The sequence below is a fragment of the Grampus griseus genome (genome assembly GCF_964374135.1).
Source record: "Grampus griseus genome assembly, chromosome: 17".
Taxonomy (NCBI): domain Eukaryota; kingdom Metazoa; phylum Chordata; class Mammalia; order Artiodactyla; family Delphinidae; genus Grampus; species Grampus griseus.
The window spans coordinates 80,983,123-81,002,892 of NC_139011.1; the positions used below are offsets into that span (position 1 = coordinate 80,983,123).

The 19,770-nt window shown below is 50.9% G+C and overlaps 1 protein-coding gene across 1 annotated transcript in view; it reads left to right on the forward strand.

Annotated features, from left to right (window-relative positions):
• The window catches only part of PRKDC (protein kinase, DNA-activated, catalytic subunit), a gene marked incomplete at its 5' end in the record, with an annotated part of 150,072 nt that overhangs the window by 90,548 nt on the left and 39,754 nt on the right, over positions 1-19,770 (forward strand). Inside the window, 14 exons of the mRNA XM_082675009.1 lie at positions 506-649; positions 1,926-2,077; positions 2,579-2,710; positions 3,671-3,782; positions 5,579-5,703; positions 5,811-5,960; positions 7,026-7,199; positions 7,709-7,807; positions 8,810-9,017; positions 10,852-11,041; positions 11,854-12,084; positions 15,360-15,472; positions 17,290-17,421; positions 19,154-19,333. Of these exons, the coding sequence (XP_082531135.1) occupies positions 506-649; positions 1,926-2,077; positions 2,579-2,710; positions 3,671-3,782; positions 5,579-5,703; positions 5,811-5,960; positions 7,026-7,199; positions 7,709-7,807; positions 8,810-9,017; positions 10,852-11,041; positions 11,854-12,084; positions 15,360-15,472; positions 17,290-17,421; positions 19,154-19,333 (2,142 nt within the window). The remainder of the gene's footprint in view (positions 1-505; positions 650-1,925; positions 2,078-2,578; positions 2,711-3,670; positions 3,783-5,578; positions 5,704-5,810; positions 5,961-7,025; positions 7,200-7,708; positions 7,808-8,809; positions 9,018-10,851; positions 11,042-11,853; positions 12,085-15,359; positions 15,473-17,289; positions 17,422-19,153; positions 19,334-19,770) is intronic.

Sequence of the window (19,770 nt, forward strand, 5' to 3'; positions counted from 1 at the left end):
CTTCAGTCGGCAGTTTCTGAGATAGATTAAACGGAATTGCGTGTATGGAGACGCTTAGGGTCTCAGCGATCTTGGGCGTGTGCAGGGTGTGGCAGAGCGACTTCTACAGCACGGGCAGAAATGAAAAAACAGACTAGCCTCATGCACCTCATTTACCCTGTGCATGTGCAGCCGGTGAAAGTAGGATCCTCCAGGGCTGCATGTTGCTCAGATGGGGAGAGGTTGGTGTAGAATGCCTTCGTTTTTATTTCTCCGAGCGTAGGTATAGCAGAAGGGTTTTAAGCAAAGAGCAGATCTATAAGAATCCATTTCCTTTGAGCTGTGGTTTCAGGACCCATGAGGAAAGACTTCAGCTGAGAATCTAATCAAATTAAGCAGCATACTTGTTGGCATTTACACCTGTTTTGAATTTAGGTCGAGTCGTAACGTAGAATGATGTTCCTGAACTCACATCTTGGTTACTCAGGGCATTCCTGTGACATGTGACCTTTGAACTCTCACCTAGGTCTTCCGGCCTCACGCGAAGCACTGGATCGGCCCCCTGCTGCAGCTGGTGGTCTCTGAAAACAACGTTGGGGGCGGGATCCACTACATGGTGGTTGAGATCGTGGCCACGGTTCTTTCATGGACGGGAGTAGCAACTCCTGTGGTGAGAGCAGATGCGTCTTTGGTGTCCTCTCCCAGAGCAGCGCTGGGCGTGATCCAGGCTCCTGTCCGTCCTCGGTGTTTCCAGCCTGGGTCATGCCCGTCTGCGCTGCTGCTGTCCCAGGCGGCTTCGTTTTACCGCCTCAGTTGTGTCTTGTTTGGTCTGCTTTCGTTAATTCCTCCAGCCTTGCTTTTAGTTTTAAGCTATCAGGTATTTGTGCTGTTTTGCTCATTGCTTTAACTTGCTAGGAACTTGGAAACTGATCATTGGTTTATTAAAAGTACGTGTAAAATAAACGTCTGTAGACCCTGAGTGTGAGGTTCTGAAAACGCCTCCTCTGACTGAGGTCATGAGCCTCTGGCATTCGTCTTGCCAGCCTCCCTACTCCCAGAGTGTGACGGTGGCCTGTGATGGCTGAGATTGCTAAGGAGGTGCCCCTGGAGAAGGGCACCGGCCAGTCCTGGTGCAGTGTGGGTCTGTGTGCTGGAGCTCTGCCCGCTGGCTTAAAGACATCAGCACTAATAGTGTCCAGAGTCCTCATGGAAAGATGTCTTGGAATGGCCCTAATTAAACATAACGTGTGCCCACGGAGCTGTCCCACATGTTTGTGTCGGGATGTGCCCGTCTCATTTCGCAGCAAACCAAGTCTAACTGAGGAGCCATTGAAAGAGGTTGATTCAGACGTCAGGCGTTCAGCTGGGCTAGGAGAGTGAGCTGCCAGGTGTCAGGATAACTGATTAGAGCACCAGCCAGGGTGAAAGTCACAGTGAACCTTTCACCACTCGTTGCAGTAGTCTGAGCAAGAGGCTGAAACCAGAGGAAGCGTGTCTTCCCTCCCCACGACACCCATTCCCTGTACCCCATGGAACAGCCTCCCCGGTCAAGGGTCAGGGGGCCAGCACAGATGTGGGTGTCATCTCATGGTAGAGGGAGCCCCAGCGGAAAGGCTCCAGCAGTTTGGTGGGACCCTGGGGTTGGGAGGAACGCAGTGGGTGGGTGGGGGGCATCTTCCCCATAGGGAGGTCCCCGCAGAGGCCCTGGGGAGGGTACGAGTGTCTGGTGGGGGCAGGGGTGCTGCAGGGCCCTGGTGGCCTCTCCGCCTGCTGGGTGGAGGCCCGCTAGGTAAAGCCTTCGAGTTACAGTCGCACAGGTGGCTTTAACCATGAAGCAGACTCCTCGTTGAATGCCAGCTTTCTTTTATAAATCGACTTTCGGGTCAAAAAATGCTTTCCCAGAATGCAGTGCTACGTATTTACATAGAATTTCTATACCTTTTTAGGGGGTCCCCAAAGATGAAGTGTTAGCAAATCGATTGCTTCATTTTCTAATGAAACACGTTTTTCATCAAAAAAGAGCTGTGTTTCGACATAACCTTGAAATTATAAAGACGCTTGTTGAGTGCTGGAAGGATTGTTTATCCATCCCTTACAGGTATAAATTTACTAGATTTTGCAATGTCGTTTAAAGATCTTTTACACCTAGCACGTTGTGCGCGATGATTACAGTGAAAATTACTTGAATGGGTAGAAGGAGGAATGTGATCCGAAGTGGAATCTACAGGTAGGTGGAATGTTGCCACTAATGAATGCAGGCTCCGCGTTCCTTACTAGAAGCACCTCTGGGCGGCCATCGTCTGCAGGTGTGGGGTTTACCCTGCCCTTCACTGCCCCCCAGGGGTGATTCCTGCCGGCACAACCTGGGGCAAACTAAAGCTGCCGAAAGGTGTCAACCGAGGGGAGATTAGGACCAGTAATTAGATGGTAATTAGTACTTAGTGCCTGTGTTGCAAAGGCAGAGTAACCTGGGTGTGAACAAAGAGGGTGGGAAAAGGAGTATTTCTTACCCTGAAAATTAGCCACAGAAAGTTTTATGTTTGTCTTCCGGCTTCTTATGTGTGGCGAGTTATACTGTTCCTTTATGCTCATGTTTCAGGTTAATGTTTGAAAAGTTTTCCAGTAAGGACCCTAATTCTAAAGACAATTCCATAGGAATTCAGTTATTAGGAATTGTAATGGCCAATGACTTGCCTCCATACGACCCAAAATGTGGCATAGAAAGTGTAAAGTAAGTATCGTGTTTTCGGCTTGTTTTTTTTTTTTTGGTTAGAGTGTACCTGAATCGGACTGGAGACTGGAATATTGTTTAATGTTGGTAAATTTAAGGACTCGGACCCATGTTAAAAATATTTTGAAGAAATATGTTAGTGGAGTGAATGAGGGAAGTGAGTTTTCAAAAATGAGTGTAATTTTTTCCCGCAGTTTTGGCAGACACGGTGTTAGCTCTTTTTGTTATTTTCTAAAGCGACATTTTCCCCCTTGATTCCTGAAAGCAGCATGAGCTCTGGAGAGCTTCACGTCAGGGTCATGACCGCGAAGCAGGTGGCCGGGCCCTGCTGCCCTTCGCTGTGGCTCTGCCACCGCTGCAGCCTCCGGCCCCTCATCGCCCGGGGGGTCCACATGGAGGGGCTTTAGCAGGACAGTCCTAACTGCACAGAGAGGAGCTGGGGTCCGTGCAGAGCTGGCTGCTTGGTCGAGTTCCTGTCTGCCGACGTTTCCCGTCTCTTTGGAAGTTCTTGCTCTCTCATTGGTCCTCCAGGGTCAGCCTCTGCGGCACTGGGGGCGCCAGTCGCCTGGTGTCACGGATGGACGTGTGGCCCAACACAGGGTCAACGGGAAGTGGTTAACTTTTTGGACAAGTGACTTCTCTGAGTTCACGTCCTGCTGTCATGAGGCTGGGGAGCATCCCCCCACCCCCGAGTCTCTGCATGTCCTTCTCCTGTGGTATAGACACTTCTAACGGGGTCAGATCTCAGGTCGCAGCTGATTTCACTGCAGGCCCGGCAGGCCGAGCCTCCACGGCCGTGTCAGAGCTTCTATGCCTCTGCACCTGGAGCCGCACAGGTGTTCTGGGCCCCCTGTTCAGGTGCCATTCATCTCTGGGCGTGGGGAGTGAAGTCGTGATACGCTTCTGTCAGACAACGGGATGGGTGGTGGTATGCTTACTTACTTTCTACATTTGTCGTAGATACTTTCAACCTTTGGTCAATAACATGTCCTTTGTCAAATATAAAGAGGTGTACGCGGCAGCAGCAGAAGTTCTGGGACTTATTCTTCGATACCTTACCGGGAAAGAAAAGGTGAGTGTGTTGTGCACTTTTATATAAATACTTGTTTTTCAGTTTTGACTTGACATGGCCCTTGATACTTGTAGCCTCTACACTAGGAAACCAAAGTGGGCATTCTGGATTTATTATGATTTTACTCTCTTTCCTACTATGTACAGTGCTCAGTTTTTTAAAAAGACGTGATTTTTTTTTATTTTGGACTCTTGGAAACTTGGCAAAGCATGTAAAGGTGGTAACTTTCTTTTTATTGTAAAAATCAGGATATGAGTATGTAAGCAGCTTTCACTCCTCTGAACTTGGCCTCAGGAGTCCCTTTTGGAGAAACTGCCCTGGTAGAGCCTTGCTGTGGTTCAGGCGAAGTAAACGGGTAGAGCCCTCCCCTTGTACTTTTGGACGTAATGTAGCTGTTGGGTAGGAGAGGGCTTCTCAGGGAAGGGCTCTCCATCTCTGCCCTGCCCACTCTGCACGACTGTGGGAAGGGCCTGGTTGCGTCTCTAAGCACGGCACACGTTCTCCATAAGTTATCATGAAGACGTGCGTAGAACCGCGTGGGCCGTGTATGGAAATGGCAGGCTGTGACTTACTACCGTGTGTCTGTCCCCCGTGGCTTAGCATGCTGGGCCTGCAGAGCTGTCCCCCACGGTGACAGGACGCCGGGTTGCAGCCTGCCCAGGACGGCACGCTGGACCAGTCCTCGGCCCTTTGTCACTGCCTGCAGGACACTCTGCCCTCTCCTTCGCTGCCGTGTCTGCTCCCCCAGCCTCACGGCTTGAGAACTGCCTTTGCTCGTGGTCCCCAAATTCCTGTCTCCAGTCCCCTCCCCTCCTGCAAGGAGCCAGGGCGAGGAGCGACCTGGGAGAAGCCAGGGCGTCCCGAGGGCACCAAGGCCGCCCGCAGTATATTGGACCCCTGCCCATTTCACCAGTAAGGCGTTTATTTGGATTTAGAACATTTAGCAAAATTAAATTAAGCTGAAAGGAAATAGAACGCCCTCCCCCCACCAAGAAAATCAAACTTCACTTATAATTTATTTTTGGGACTACTAGCTATTTTTGTAAAATAAAAACGTATTCAAATTCACAATCTTGTAACGATAAGATTCTAATGTCCTTTAATGGTGGGTTTCAATTTACATAATACGCTTAATTTTCACCATGGGTGGAGCACATTACGGCAGAGTCCGGGCTTGATCTCTCATGACTTAAATTTCAACTTAATGGGAATGATAAACCCTCTTGTTTTACATAGTTCTTTTCTGAATATAAAATGGCATCATTGATTTAGTGTAGAAGTTTGGAAAGCAGAGTGGAACACAGAAGTAGGGGTCACTCGTGTTCTGACCACTGACCAGCCTGGCCCCTGGACCGTGGGCTCCGGTCCCGAGCACCCCTTGTGCTCCCTCATTGTTCTATGCCGTCAGGGTGCCGTGTTCTGTGGCTGGGCACTTGCTCCCTGGTGGGCACAGGCTGTGGGGGAGCCGGGGACCTGTGGCGGGGGAAGGCAGGTGCAGGGGGATGGGCAGGGCGCGTGCAGCTCGAGTTCTCTGAAACTGGTTTGACCAGAGACGTGAACACTAAGCACCGTTGAGTCACTGGTTTTCATTCAGCTTCTCAAATGACTTGCTGGCAGCGTTCTGGTGTCAGAAGGAAGTATAATCTTGATCGTTCTGATGCCTGGCATGTGGCCACAGCCCCCTAGCCTCTGGAGGTGCCCAGTGCTCAGAGCCCCCCGGGGCCTCCACCTTGTGCCGCTGTACTTAACCGAAGTTCCCACCTGGTGTGTATTTGAGACAAAGCTTAATCTTTCAGACGCTGGAGGAGTCTGTGTGTGAAATGGTGGTAAAGCAGTTGAAGCGGCATCAGCACACGGCGGAGGACAAATTTATCGTGTGCTTGAACAGAGCCGCCAAGAACTTCCCTCCTCTTGCCGACAGGTGGGGGTCGGCGCCGCCTCCCTGCTCCTGCCTCGGGGCGGGGGGGTATGGGGGGTGGTGGTGGGGGTCAGCGCCACCTCTCCTCACCGACCTTGCCCGCTGCCCAGGTTCATGAGCTCCGTGCTTCTCCTGCTGCCGCGGGCCCACGGCGTGATGAAGACGCTCTGCCTGGAGGTGGTGCTGTGTCGTGCAGACGAGAGGGCGGACCTGTACCTGCAGTTAGAGAGCAGGGGTTTTGCGCAGCTCATGAGGCACAGGTGAGTGCGTCCTCGGATGCAGCTGGCTCGTAAAACGTCCCTTTGCTCAGCCGTTCCCCTCCACTCAAGGCACTTGTAGGTTGTCGCTACGTGGGTGTGTGTTCCCTCTGCATCTGCGTCTTTTCTCGTCTTGCCTGTGTGCACGTTTTTACATAGTGATGAACCGTGTCGTTGTGTCCTGATTTTCTCCATTCAGTGCTTACTAAGTATCTGCTGTGTATAGCGCATTCAGCTGGTGCTTATTTAAGCAGGAAGACACACGAGGAAGCAGGTGTGCACCCCGTCAGGACCCAGGCTGCACTTAACCCCCTGCTTGACACGCCAATGCGTGACTAGCACTTGAAGCCATTTTTTAAAGTCATAACATCCTTTCTGTTTAGCTTATTTTGTTTGACATCGCCGGGTTTTTGAAAATGAACTTTTTATTTTGGAATAATTTTATTTTTACAGAAAAGGTAAGAGATAGTACGTAGGATTCCCACACACCTTTCACCAGGTTCCCCATCTTACATAATCACGGTGAGTTTGTCACAACCGAGGAGTTAACGTTAGTACATATCTGTGAACAAGGCTGGACTTTATTTGCATTCAGCAGTTTCCTCACTGACGCCCTTTTTCTATTCTAGGATCCAGGCAAGATACCATGTTGTTAATTTACTTTTAATAATCTAGCCCGCGATAATTATTTTCAAGAATGTAATTTTTATATAAGTGTAGTATTACCTATAATATATATATTTTTGTTTGTTTTTTTGCGGTACGCGGGCCTCTCACTGTTGTGGCCTCTCCCGTTGCGGAGCACAGGCTCCGGACGTGCAGGCTCAGCGGCCATGGCTCACGGGCCCAGCCGCTCCGCGGCATGTGGGATCTTCCCGGACCGGGGCACAAACCCGCGTCCCCTGCATTGGCAGGCGGGCTCTCAACCACTGTGCCACCAGGGAAGCCCTAATATCATATTTTGAAACACAGAACATCACAAAAAAGAAAAAGTTACCTGTCATATCTGAAAGTCTAGTAATAACAACTGTCGAATTTGTGTGTTTTTAAAAATCCCTCTTACCGTAGAGACGACGAGAGACAGAAAGTGTGTTTGGACATAATTTACAAGCTGATGGCAAGATTGAAGCCCGTGGAGCTCCGGGGACTCCTGAGCCCTGTGGCGGAGTTCCTGTCTCACCCCTCCGCTCTGTGCCGGGAGCAGATGTACAGTATCCTCATGTGGGTTCACGACAACTACCGGTGAGCTCCGCTCTGACAGTTTACGGCGCTGTCTTTGGGGGACCGTTTGGGTGCCTTTGGCAGTCTGGAACGATTAAGATGAATGATAAAGTATTTAAAAATATGTCATTAATAACTGAAACAAGTTTAGTGTATTGAAATATATCCTTACCTTAATTGATTTTGTGTTATCTGTGGGAAATGTTCAGAGCGTGGCATTATGGGTTGAGCTGAAAGTGTAACTTGTTTCCATAGTTATCCCTTTACAGTCTGACAAGATTAAGGAAAGGGGCTGCTGGGATGTTTCCTCCTTTGGGGCTGCGACCACGCCATTCCTCATGGGGTCTCTGTGGCCCTGTTCCCCCAGCCGCACCGAGGGCCCGTGTCAGGGTGCAGGTGCTGGAGGGTGGGTTTGGAAGTTCGCGGGAAGAGGCAGGTTTTGTTTCTTCAATTCTGGACAGTGCTCTTGGGGTTGAACAAAAGCAACAGAAGGAGCATCAATGGATTTGTCGTTTTGTTACTTTTCTCAGAGATCCAGAGAGCCAGGCAGATGATGACTCCCAAGAAGTATTCAAGTTGGCGAAAGACGTGTTGATCCAAGGATTGACCGACGAGAATCCCGGCCTTCAGTATGTGCCCCTCCTGCAACAGCTGGGCTGGGCGGGCATACTCAGGGGGTCTCGTTCTTGGCCAGTGTGGGGTCTTTCAGAGGTGTTGGAAGCACATTTGCAGTATCAGCGTTTTCTCTGCCTCTTGCTTCCATAATGTGTAATAAAAATGTATTTCAAATCATATTAAGACCTAAAAATCCTGACACGTTACTTTAACATAAAAGCCTTGAAAAAGTGGCATGGGTTCACACTCTCTCTGCTGTGCCGTGACATACAGCATTTCAAGATGAGAAATCTGTAATAAAAAGTGGGTTATTGTTTCCCGTTTAACCCAGAGTGAGATCTCACTGTATGTATCAGTATCGGATGACATGTTTGAAACCTTGGAAATTGGAGGATGCTACAGTGTAATCACACGTGGAGAGAGGACAGTTGTTCTCCCCGAGGGCTAATTACATTACATTGCATAAGGAGCAGTGTAGACTTTTTTGTATGATTCTGTATATCAACTGACTTTTAACTGTGTTGGAATTTTTAATTCATTAAAAATTGTATTTGGATTTCTTAAACCTTCACAAATTATAAAGCCTGATCTGGTTTTTAACCAGAATGGTTTGAATATTTTATATTCATATTATGTTTTGAATATTGTGTAGCGCTGACTTTTGGAGTGAATTGTCTTATTAGCAAGGCAATGAAGGACTATATATGTAATTTCTTTCAATGTTTTCTCAGTTTCAATATATCTAATGTTGTATTCTCATCTTTGAAAACTTCCCAGGTAAGAGAGATGAGAATAACATCACCTAGTTTCACCTCTTGCTAAATAATGCTAACATTTTGGAATATTTCTCCCCTTCAGCACATACATTGTTTGTAAGTCAGCTTACCCTGTTGACACAGTTTTGCCTATGGTTGCCCTGCGTTGAGCTCTGGCGGGGGCGGGGGGGCGGTGGGAGATGCCTTCCCTGCCGGGCACACGTACAGGCCTCCTTCTCTTCTTTCCTCTCTGCCCTTCAGATTAATGATTCGGAACTTCTGGAGCCATGAAACTAGGTTGCCGTCAAACACCTTGGACCGCTTGCTGGCCCTAAATTCCTTATATTCTCCGAAGATAGAAGTGCGCTTCTTAAGTTTAGCGACAGATTTTCTGCTTGAAATGACCAGCGTGAGCCCCGACTTCCGCAGTCCCGTGTTCGAGCACCCTCTGTCGGAGTGTGAGTTTCAGGTGAGCTCTCACCCCTGTGATCTGAGCTTTCCCTGCCTGTTGCTCAGCAGACATTGTCCACTAGTGTTAAACGTCTTTCTCTTTTCTTTAATTGAGGTATAAATGAAGTATAGCATTGGATTAGTTTCAGGTGTATGTGGTAATGATTCGGTGTTTCTATGTATTACAAAGTCATCACCACAATAAATCCAGTTAACATCCGTCACCTCCCAGTTACACATTTTCTTCTTGTGATGAGAACTTGCAAGCTCTACTCTCTCAGCAGCTTTCAAATACGCAGCACAGTGTTGTTAACAGTAGTCACCATGTGTACGTTGCACCCTAGGACTTACTTCTTTTATAACTGGAGGTTTGTATCTTTTGACCCCCTTTACCCATTTCTCCCACCCCCTACCCCTCACCACCACCAGTCTGCTCTCTGTTTTTATAAGCTTGGTTTGTTTTTTGTTCCAGAGTCTACATATGAATAAGACCATACAGTATTTGTCTTTCTCTCTGACTTATTTCGTGTAGCCTTCAAGGTCCATCCATGTTGTTGACAAATGGCAGGATGTCATTGTTTTTCAGGGCTGAGCAGTATTCCATTGTGTGTGCGTGTCTGTGTGTGTGTGTGTGTGTACGTACACCACATCTTCTTTATCCATTCATTTGGCGATGGACCCTTAGGTTGTTCCCATGTCTAGGCTATTGTAAATAGTGCTGCTATGAACGTTAGGGTGCCTGTATCTTTTTTTTTTTTTTTTTTTTTGCTGCGTTGGGTCTTTGTTGCCACGCGCAGGCTTTCTCTAATTGCGGTGAGTGGGGCTACTCTTTGTTGTGGTGCGCGGGCTTCTCATTGCGGTGGTGTCTCGTTGCGGAGCACGGGCTCTAGGCCCGCGGGCTTCAGTAGTTGTGGCACACGGACTCAGTAGCTGTGGCTCGCGGGCTTAGTTGCTCCACGGCATGTGGGGTCTTCCCGGACCAGGGCTCAAACCCGTGTTCCCTGCACTGGCCGGCGGATTCTTAACCACTGTGCCACCAGGGAAGTCCTAGGGTGCCTGTATCTTTTCAAATTAGTGTTTTTGTTCTCTTTGGATAAATACACAGGCGTGGAATTGCTGGATCGTATGGTAGTTGTATTTTTAGTTGCCTGAGGAAGCTCCACACTGTTTTCCACGGTGGCTGCACCAGCTTACAGCCCCAACAGCAGTGCACAGGGCCCCCTTCTGATGACAGCCATCCTGACAGGTGCAAGGTGATGTCTCGCTGTGCTTTGGTCAGCGTTGCCCTGACGACCAGCGTGCTGGCTTCCTGATGTTATTTGGAATCCACGCACGTTCTTCCTGAGACACCGCCTGTGCGTCACCCTGCGCGCGGCGCACCCTCGTCCCTTCAGCCTCCACGTAGCTGTTCCTCTCTCCCCTCCCGCCACCCCCGTAGATGCCCGTTGGCGCCTCGGCCCAGCAGCCCTGGTGGCGATTTGCACGTTGACTCAGAGCTCCTGGAGCAGAGCCCGCCCTGCCACCCCCGTGTCCCCAGTGCCTGGCGGTCTGGGCGCCGGGTGGGGTCTGGGTGCTCAGAGGAGCTGAGGCGTTTCCCGAGGGTGGGAGTGAGCCTCTGGATGCAGAGTGCGGAGGAGTAGGAAAGGGTTTTTTCCTCCCCAGTACTGATGGGCTTGTCTAGTTGGCAGATAACTGTTCCGTTAAAACTCAGTTTGAAAAGGTTCTTAAGCTACTTCTCACGGAGACACACGAAGTTATAGTACGTATGTGCTGATGGGACCATTAGATTTTAAATAAAGCATTTGAGTGTTGCTGAGAAGGGCCACTGCTTCACCTGAAACTCTCGTGTGCAGGAGTATTCTGTTGATCCCGACTGGCGCTGTCGGAGCGCGGTCCTCACTCCGATGTTCCTGGAGACCCAGGCCTCCCAGAGTGCGCTCCAGACCCGGACGCAGGATGGGCCCCTCTCGGCTCGGCGGGGGCTGGCCGGACAGGTCCGGGCCACCCAGCAGCAGCTCGACTTCACACCCACACAGAGTGCAGGTAACGCGTCTGCCGCGGGGCGCCGGCCGTCGGGGCAGCAGGGCCCCCCCAGAAGACGTGAAGGAGGAGGGGGGCTGAGTTCCTGAGGGCAGACTCGGGGGGTGGGCGGGGGCAGGAGTCCCGTGGGGACAGTCCTGGGGGTGGAGGTGGGGACGGCTGCTCAGCCAGCAGGCATGCTGGGCGCTTGGAAGCGTGGAGTCCGATGGCCGTCCTGTGTCCACCACAGCCAAGAAAGGGAAGAAAAGGGTTATTTCTGATTGGAGAAAGCAGGAAAAGGCTTAGTACATATTCGTTTTGGTTTCGTTTAGTGCATCATGCTTAAAAGCCCTTATTACCTCAGCAGCAAAGCAGAGCTGAACCAAATTCATCTGCTGTGTTTGTAGCTCATTAAACTTCCCTTTCTCAAATGAGTCAGCTGGTTCCTTTGATCAGCAGAGTCCAAGTTGTAGAGTGAAACCCCAAGTGGTTTTATGTAAATTCTTCAGTGCTTTTCCTTCATGGGATTTCTTCACATTCTGTTGGTTCTAGAAATAGGAGTGATTTGGACAGTTAGTGTGGAACTTTTACGACACTGATGCTAGAAATCACGGACCTTAGTACCTTGTCGCAGACACAGTATCATTCTTAGGAGCAGGTGACATGTCTCCCGCTTCTCACGTTGAGGACACGGGAGCCCGCCGCCCGGGTCTTCCCGCGGGGACCTGGCCGGCTCCCGTCTTGGTCGCTGCTGCCAGGCGGCGGCCTCTGCTCTCGAGCGGCATGTCCCCGGCGTGTCCCCGCTGCCCTGACGTGCCTGTCACGCCTGTTTGCAGGGGGAAGAGGCTCCTGCCACTGGCTGACGGGGGGCAGCATTGACCCGCTGGGGGACGGCTCGGCCCCCGCCACCGAGTCCTCGCCCTCGCCCTCGCCCTCGTCCTCGTCCTTGCTGTTTGCCCACAAGAGGCCTGAGGGGTTGCGCGGGGCAGCCCCGAAGTCAGTGGGACCCGACTTCGGGAAGAAAAGGCTGTGCCTCCCAGGGGACGAGGTGGACAACGGAGCAAAAGGTAGGCGGTCGCCAAGGTGTGTTGAAACGCGCGCCTCCGTGAGCCTATGGCTGTCCCCGCGTCCCGGCCCCCGCGTGGCGCCCAGCACTGTGGAAGCACGGTTCGGGGTCCAGAAAGTGGTTGGGTAAAGTGGGCACAGCCCCGTCGCTTAGTGACTTTCTGGAAGTTTAGGGGTCACAAGAGGAGGTAGGATGTAGAGGCTGAGCCTCAGAGAGTTGAGGTCCGGGTGGGGTGGAGAGGGGTCAGGCCAGGCCTGGGCGGTGGGGAGTGAGGACGCAGGCGGTCAGCTCGGGGCCGGGGCGGGGGCAGGTAAGGAGGCTGACGGGGTGGGCTGGGGGCCCTGGGAGGAGCCCCGGCTCAGGCGGGGAGCCAGCAGACAGGCCAGCCGCCCCAGACTCGCGGGAAGCGATGGCATCCGCCCTCGGCCAGGTCTCTCGTGCGGCTTCTACAGCTCCGGTTGGCGTTTTTATTGCCCCTTTCCTTTGGGTCTCAGTCACTCTCTCTGGTTCTGCGTCCCCAGCCCTCGCCCGCCCCGCACCCACTTGTGGGAAGCGCGTGCCCTAGCCCTGGGCTCACGCACGTGCCTGAGCAGTTCACGCCTGAGCTGGGGTCACGTGGGCCTGTTTTCCTTTCTTGTGCAGTAATTTTTCCTGGGTATTAATGACTACTTTCTTTCTTTTTTATTGAAGTGTAGTTGATTTACAGTGTTGCACCGGTCTCTGCTGTACGGCACAGTGACTCGCTTACACACACAGAGATGCTCTTTTTTTATATTCTTTTCCGTTATGGCCTATCACAGGGTATTGAGTGTATGACTGTTTTCTTTTTCTTTTTTTACTTCTACCAACTTTATTTGCCAGGTGTCAGCCATTCAGGTTTCTAAACCAACAGACTTCTTTTCATATTTATATTTTTATAATTATGAAATATTTCAGATATAGACAAAATAAAAATAATATATTTGACATCCCTGTATCCACAGCCAGGCTTTACCAAATTTAACTTTTGCCACAATTACTTCAGTTAAAAAAAAAACCCTAAAGAAAAACTCTCCCAAATTGTATTTCACTCCCCTCCATAATCTTCCCAGAGGTAATCTTCAATCCTGAATTTTGTGTAGCTCATTTCCACAGATAATTTATGTACTTTTATTCATAACTTATATTCATAAAAAAGTAAGGCATTGTTCTGCATGTTTTATAAAATATTATAAAATGTTTCTATTTTCTACATGCACACTTTTTCTTCAGTATTGTTTATCCATATTGATACACATAGCACAAGTTTATTTTAAATCATTGCATAGGATTCAGTAGAATGAATATGCAAGAGACTGTCAATACTCTGTTTATAGACATTTAGGGTTTTTTTTTTTCTTTTCTTCCCCTTTCCTTTTTTTTTCTTTTTTTTTTTTCTTTTAGCTCATTATTTCAAACAAAGTTACAGGAGCAGCTTCTTGTGTACATGACTATTTTCTTTAGATGTTTGGCTTTCTACATATTTGTCCCCTAGTGTCCTCTGAGTTGCACAGCTGTTGTCTATGTGAAATCTCCCTTGAGCCTCCGAGTACTGCGTCCAGGCTGCTGGCCCCGGACTGTCCTTCCTCGGTCTGGTCCTCCTGGGGGGCACCTCCCCGGAGACCTTCCAGGGTAGGGGTCAGCACGGTGGCTCTTGTGACGCGATGCTATTCACTGCTTTGCAGGCACTGGTGCTTGTGGGGACAGAGCTCTGGGCTCTGAGGAGCCTGGTGTGGCCTCGTCATGGTCCTTTGTGAGGACAGGATATTTACTCTGGAGATGCTCTCAGGATCTTCTCTTTAAGACCAGTTTTAGGAAACGTCACAAAAGGGTCCTTAGGTGCAGGTCTGTTTTAGTCCATTTTCCTGGGCTGAGGAAGGCCCTTTCAGGCTGCTAACTCCTGTTTCCGGTTCTGGAATATTTTTGCTTGGGTGATTTTTTTTTGTTTGTTTTGTTTTTGTTTTTCATTGCTCTAGACATTTTATTTTATTTATTTTTTAAAAAAATTTATTGAAGTATAGTTGATTTACAACGTTGCATTAATTTCTACTGTACAGCAGAGTGATTCAGTTACGCATATATATGTATGTATATGCGTTCTTTTTCGTGTTCTTTTCCATTATGAAAAGGGTTCCGTCCTCTCCCGTGGATGATTTTGATGATGATTTCCAAGTGTCAGTTTTCTCTTTTTGGGATTCTGTTTGACTATCAGACCTAATGGATTATCCAATTTTCTGTTTTTACCCTTTTTAAAAAATATATTTTATTTATTTATTTATTTTTAAATTTTGGCTGCGTTGGGTCTTGGTTGTGGCATGTGGGACGTTGAGGCACACGGGATCTCTTGTTGAGGCGCGTGGGCTTAGTTGCCCACCCCCCCGCCCCGACATGTAGGATCTTAGTTCCCCGACCAGGGATCGAACCTGCGTCCCCTGCCATGGAAGGTGGATTCTTTACCACTGGACCACCAGGGAAGTCCCTGTTTTTACCCTTTTCGTTCTGTATTCTGGGGCATGTCTTTAACCTTATCTTCTAACCTATACTTTCAAGTGATGACATCCTGTTTTTAGTTTCCATGAGCCTTTTTGGTCTCTGAACATCCCATCGGTCCACTGTTGCAATATCTACTCTGCTCTTTCTGATAAATGATCATTTTTTGAATTTCTTTCCTAGACGGCCTGCTTTCAGCTTTTGCTGTTTTGCTATAGTTTGGTTCTGTTTTTCCTATTTGAAGCTTTCCTCAAGCGACTGGTGACTTTCGGCTTTTTGCTGTGTTCCAGCCAGGGCGATAAACAGTGTCTGGAGTGGTAGCTGCATGTTGGGTGTGTGCTGACTGGCCTCCACCATGGCGCAGAAGCCCCCCTTTTGTGTTGGTTGGTTCCCTAGAGGCCAGATCTCCACCCTCCTGCCTGCAGGCCCAGGGCCTGGTGCCGGGGCGGCCCCGGGTTCCAGGAGTCCTCACAGCCCCCAGGGTTTCTGCCCCAGCCTTGCGTCCCCGAGCCCCCTCCGCTGTCCCCGGGTGCTGTCTGGCCTCTGCCGGTTCTCTCCGCACGGCCCTCGGTCGGCACCGAGGCGGCACGACTTGCTGTTCGCCAGCTTCCCGAAGTGGTCAGCGGTTTCCTGTGCGGCTTTGTTTTGAGAACAAAACTAAGGGGAGGTAAAAGATGGAGCTCAGAGACAGCCTCGCTTTTGTGTCAGGGATTCTGGGGAGGAGGACAAAGTCGGCCGCGAATAACCAGCCTGTTTTCTGTTCTTCAGGTCCAGACAATCGGGCAGAAATATTGCGATTACGCAGACGGTTTCTAAAGGACCGAGAAAAACTGAGTTTGATTTATGCCAGGAAAGGTGTGGCTGAGCAAAAGCGAGAGAAGGTTTGTGTCTCTTTCTAGCATTTGATCAGAAATGGCTGTTGTCTGTCAGAGGACGTGTGCCAAGGACACAGGCTCCCTGTCGGTCTAGAGTCCGACTGTGGCGGCAGCCCACTGGGGGTCCCCTGAGCTGCTCCGGTCCGCCCTCCCCTCGGGGGCTGCTCTCTCTGGACAGACGGGCTTTCTCCTCACGGGACCGCCCGTCCCCCTGGGGTCCCGCCTCCCAGCTTCAGCCCCTCTCGACGCCGAGGCCGGAGCCCTGACCCAGCTCGGGACCAGCAAGCCGTTGTGAGCAGGGGGTGTGCTGCTGGAGGTGCCACGGGGGTGGGTGAGGAGAAGGGCTGGGGCTGAGCTGCCCGCTGCAGCCACGCGTGTGGCACGAACCGGTGGCTGGACGTTCCTCAAAATGTGGATGTGACGGGAGAGTTTGTAGCCCTGGCTCCAGTGCGAGATACAGATCAGTGATGAGGCCCAGCTGTTACAGGGCCAGATTGTGAGTGAAAGCCCTGTCTTGTTCTAACTCAGCTTAAATCCTCAGCCACTTAACTTCCAAATTTGAGCACGGGGTGGTCGAATGGTTCCCCTGGGTCTCCTGTGGAAAGAAAACGTGCTTTCACCTCCCTCTCATCCCTGTAACTGTGGCAACCAGCGCAACTAATGCAACACTTCAGGCCTGTCGCCAACCCCATTCCACCGGAGGCGTTTGAGCTGCGAGCCCCTCGTTCAGTCTGAATCCTGCCTGGGCTTCTGGGGAGCCAGGAGCGGGCTTGGGGGCATAGGCACTGGGCTGACCCCCGAGGGTCTCAGGGAGAGGGTGGGGATGACCCGCGCTCGGTGTTGGGCGCGCTCGCCAGCTGGGGGCGTGTCACCTGAGTGCTTGATGGCAGAGCTGTGGTCCGGTGCGTACAGCAGACAGAAAGCAGGGGCAGCACCGGAAACTAACCAGGAGATGAGCACGCTGGGGAGCCTGTTAAAGAGGCCGGGGCGGGGGGCTCCGCAGAGACGGTCCCTGCGGAGGGAGCAGCTGCAGAGGTGCGTTCCCGGCAGCGTCGCGTGGGCCCCGTGTGGGGAGAGCAGGGCCGGCAGGGTGGGGCTCATCGCGAGGTTTGTCAGACTGGAAACACAGCCTCTCGTTTATGGCTTTAAAAAGTTTTAAATCAAGTTCTCTGATTTCAGAGAAACTCAGATTTCTTTGTAATAAATATTTAAGTAATCTTCACTGTTCATCTGACAGTGGTTTTTGTTCTGGATTTATCATTTGCCAGACTGGTAAAGCGTAGTGACTAAACCGTCTTGGTTAGAAATTGTCATTGATTCACTTTTTTTTTTGGCAAGAGATGAGGACCATTTTTAAAGTCTTTATTGAATTCATTACAATATTGCTTCTGTTTTCTGTTTTGGTTTTTTGGCCACGAGGCATGTGGGACCAGGGATCGAACCTGCACCCCCTGCATTGGAAGGCAAAGTCTTAACCGCTGGACCGCCAGGGAAGTCCCTGATTCACTTTTCTGTTAGTGGTGGGCGCTGACAGTTTCATAGCTCACACGCTACTGGTATTCTTTTTTTTTTTTTGCGGTATGCGGGCCTCTCACTTCTGTGGCCTCTCCCGTTGCGGAGCACAGGCTCCGGACGTGCAGGCTCAGCGGCCATGGCTCACGGGCCCAGCCGCTTTGCGGCATGTGGGATCTTCCCGGACCGGGGCACGAACCCGCGTCCCCTGCATCGGCAGGCGGACTCCCAACCACTGCGCCACCAGGGAAGCCGGCTACTGGTATTCTTAACTGAGAATTCTAATCCTCCTCCGTTGCTAACGACTATAGGAGATGAAGAGTGAGTTAAAAATGAAGCACGAGGCCCACGTCATCCTGTACAGAAGTTACCGTCGTGGAGACCTTCCTGACATCCAGATTCCGCACAGCAGCCTTATCACCCCCTTGCAGGCAGTGGCCCAGGTCGGTGCTGGAACCCACCTCATGCTCGCAGGGCTGCCTCTGTGCAGGGCAGAGGTGCTGATTTGTCCCACACGGTGGGCTCAGTGAAGGGCCTTGTCCCGAGTCATGGCTCTGCCGCTTCCTAGCTCTGTGAGACCCTGACACGGGGTACCATCGAGACACTTTGCTCTGGGCCCAGTGTCGCTGTGTGCCAGTCACACACTGAGTCTGTTTTTCTCACCAGTAATGTCAGTGGGAATGAAACAGTGTGTAAGTTGCTAAGTCACTTAAATCATTGATTATACAAAATCCTCTTTCGGGGGAGGATCGAGAGAGCGACAGTGGGATCAGTAACCTTCTCTGGTAATTCTCTTATTAGCCGGGGACGGGGAGTACTTTTCTCAGACATTAGGGGATAAGTGTACTGGGAGTGAGTGAAGTTTTCTCACTGAATTCTCTGACAGAAGCAGGATATTTATCCCTGCAAAGTCTGATTAAGGTTTCTTTGACTTTAATTGAAGTACTGTTTATAATCGAAGGGTATCATATATATCATGTAATATATGACTATGCTATAGGTGCTGAAACATGATGCCTTAGCACTTAACTGGCAGTACTAATGTTGATGATAGTGATAGATTATGTCTGTGTAGCCCATTACTGCTTGGTAAGATTTTTGTTTAAATAATTACAGAGTGACAGGAATTTGCAAAAATAGCCCAAGTCCTGCGTCCCCTCCCCCAGCTTCCCTCCGTGGGGACGGCTCACGTCACCGGAGCACCTGAGTGAACCCCCAGTGTGACCAGATCACAGACGCGCGAGTCCCACCACTTCGCTGCAGCACTGTTGTGTGTGTGTGTGAGGTTCTGGGCCGCTTGTCCCACGTGCAGATTCACGTGTAGAGGAAGGAATTTGTGCACAAGAGTCAGTGGGTGTAGACGTGGAAGCCCCCTGACAGACTAAGTGGACCCCACGTAGCAGAGTGAGAGGCCCACCTGGCAGTAACCGTCTCTGTGGAGTGTAACGACGGGCAATATTTATTTTCTTCTTGTTTCCTGATGCGTATTTTCTAAAATTTTATATAAGAACCATTATGACTTTTTATAAGACAAATACATTACCTAAAATAGAGTAATGACCAACATAAAATAAAGAAAAATCAAATTATAGTTTTTATTCAGAAACAGCTTTTACCAAACAAAATAATTTTAAAATTTTATTTATTCTTGCTTTCATGCCTTCATTTTAAAAATGTAGACGCTGCCTGCTGGGAGCCGTTCTCAGCACTGGGGTCTGTGCCCGGGGACAGCGGGAGGGACGGGCTGTGTCCGTCAGTCTGGCCACCCACCACGCAGGACGGAGGCGGCTCCTGCTGGCGTCAAGGGATTAAATGGCCACGGTGACGGGGCTCTGGCCTGTCGTCTAAGCTCAGGGCCGTTTTCCAATGTCTCCAGGCTGCTGTCAGTCCCCAGGGACAGCCCTGTGTCCCCCTGGCCCGGGGCAGGGACCCGCAGGTCCAGACTCACGCAGGACTTGAGCCAGCTTCTGAGTCTGTACTCTGGGTCCGGAATCCGTGCCATCGTGCCTTTTATAAGACGTGTCAAACAGATGTGCTGGGTTAAGTTCCGAATCCTCCCCGTCGACGGCTGCGGCTGTCGGCGTGGCCGTGTGGGCAGCGGCTTGTGTGTTCGGGTTCGGCTCCGGTGCTGTGGGTGAGTCACCCCGGTCTGTGCTCCTCCGGAATGTCCTACAGAGGGATCCGCTCGTCGCGAAGCAGCTCTTCAGCAGCCTGTGCTCCGGGATCCTGAAGGAGACGGACAAGCACAGGACCGCGTCTGAGAGGCGTGGCGCCACCCAGAAGCTGCTGCAGGACTTCACTCACTTGCTCAGCACCACCTTCCTCTTCTTCCCTCCGCTTGTGTCCTGTATCCAGGTGAGGCCGCACGCGCACTGTCTCCCGCCCTTCACACGCCGGCATCTAGCGACTCCGTTGGCTTCTTAGTTGAAACGAGGGTTTTAACAGAGCACGTGTCCTGTGATGGGGCCGCTTCCTCCCAGATGGTTAGACGCAATTTATTTGTATTAAAAAAAAACTTACATATGATGGAGTGATGAAATCAAACTTGACATAAAATTGTTCAGCTCTTAAACCAGCCAGTCCCCTCAGTGTTCTGCTCGCACCTGCGTGTCGCGCGGCGCCCAGTCCTCCTGCCGGCCTCTGGGGACATGGGTGCAGCCCGTGCCTGGCTGTGGGCAGGGGACGGAGGCACAGGCGGGCTCGGGCCAGGCGGTAAACAGGCAGAGGCGAAAGGGCACGAGGGCCAAGTGATGCAGAAGCCCGGGGTGGTGCAGGCTGAGGAGAGGCAGGTC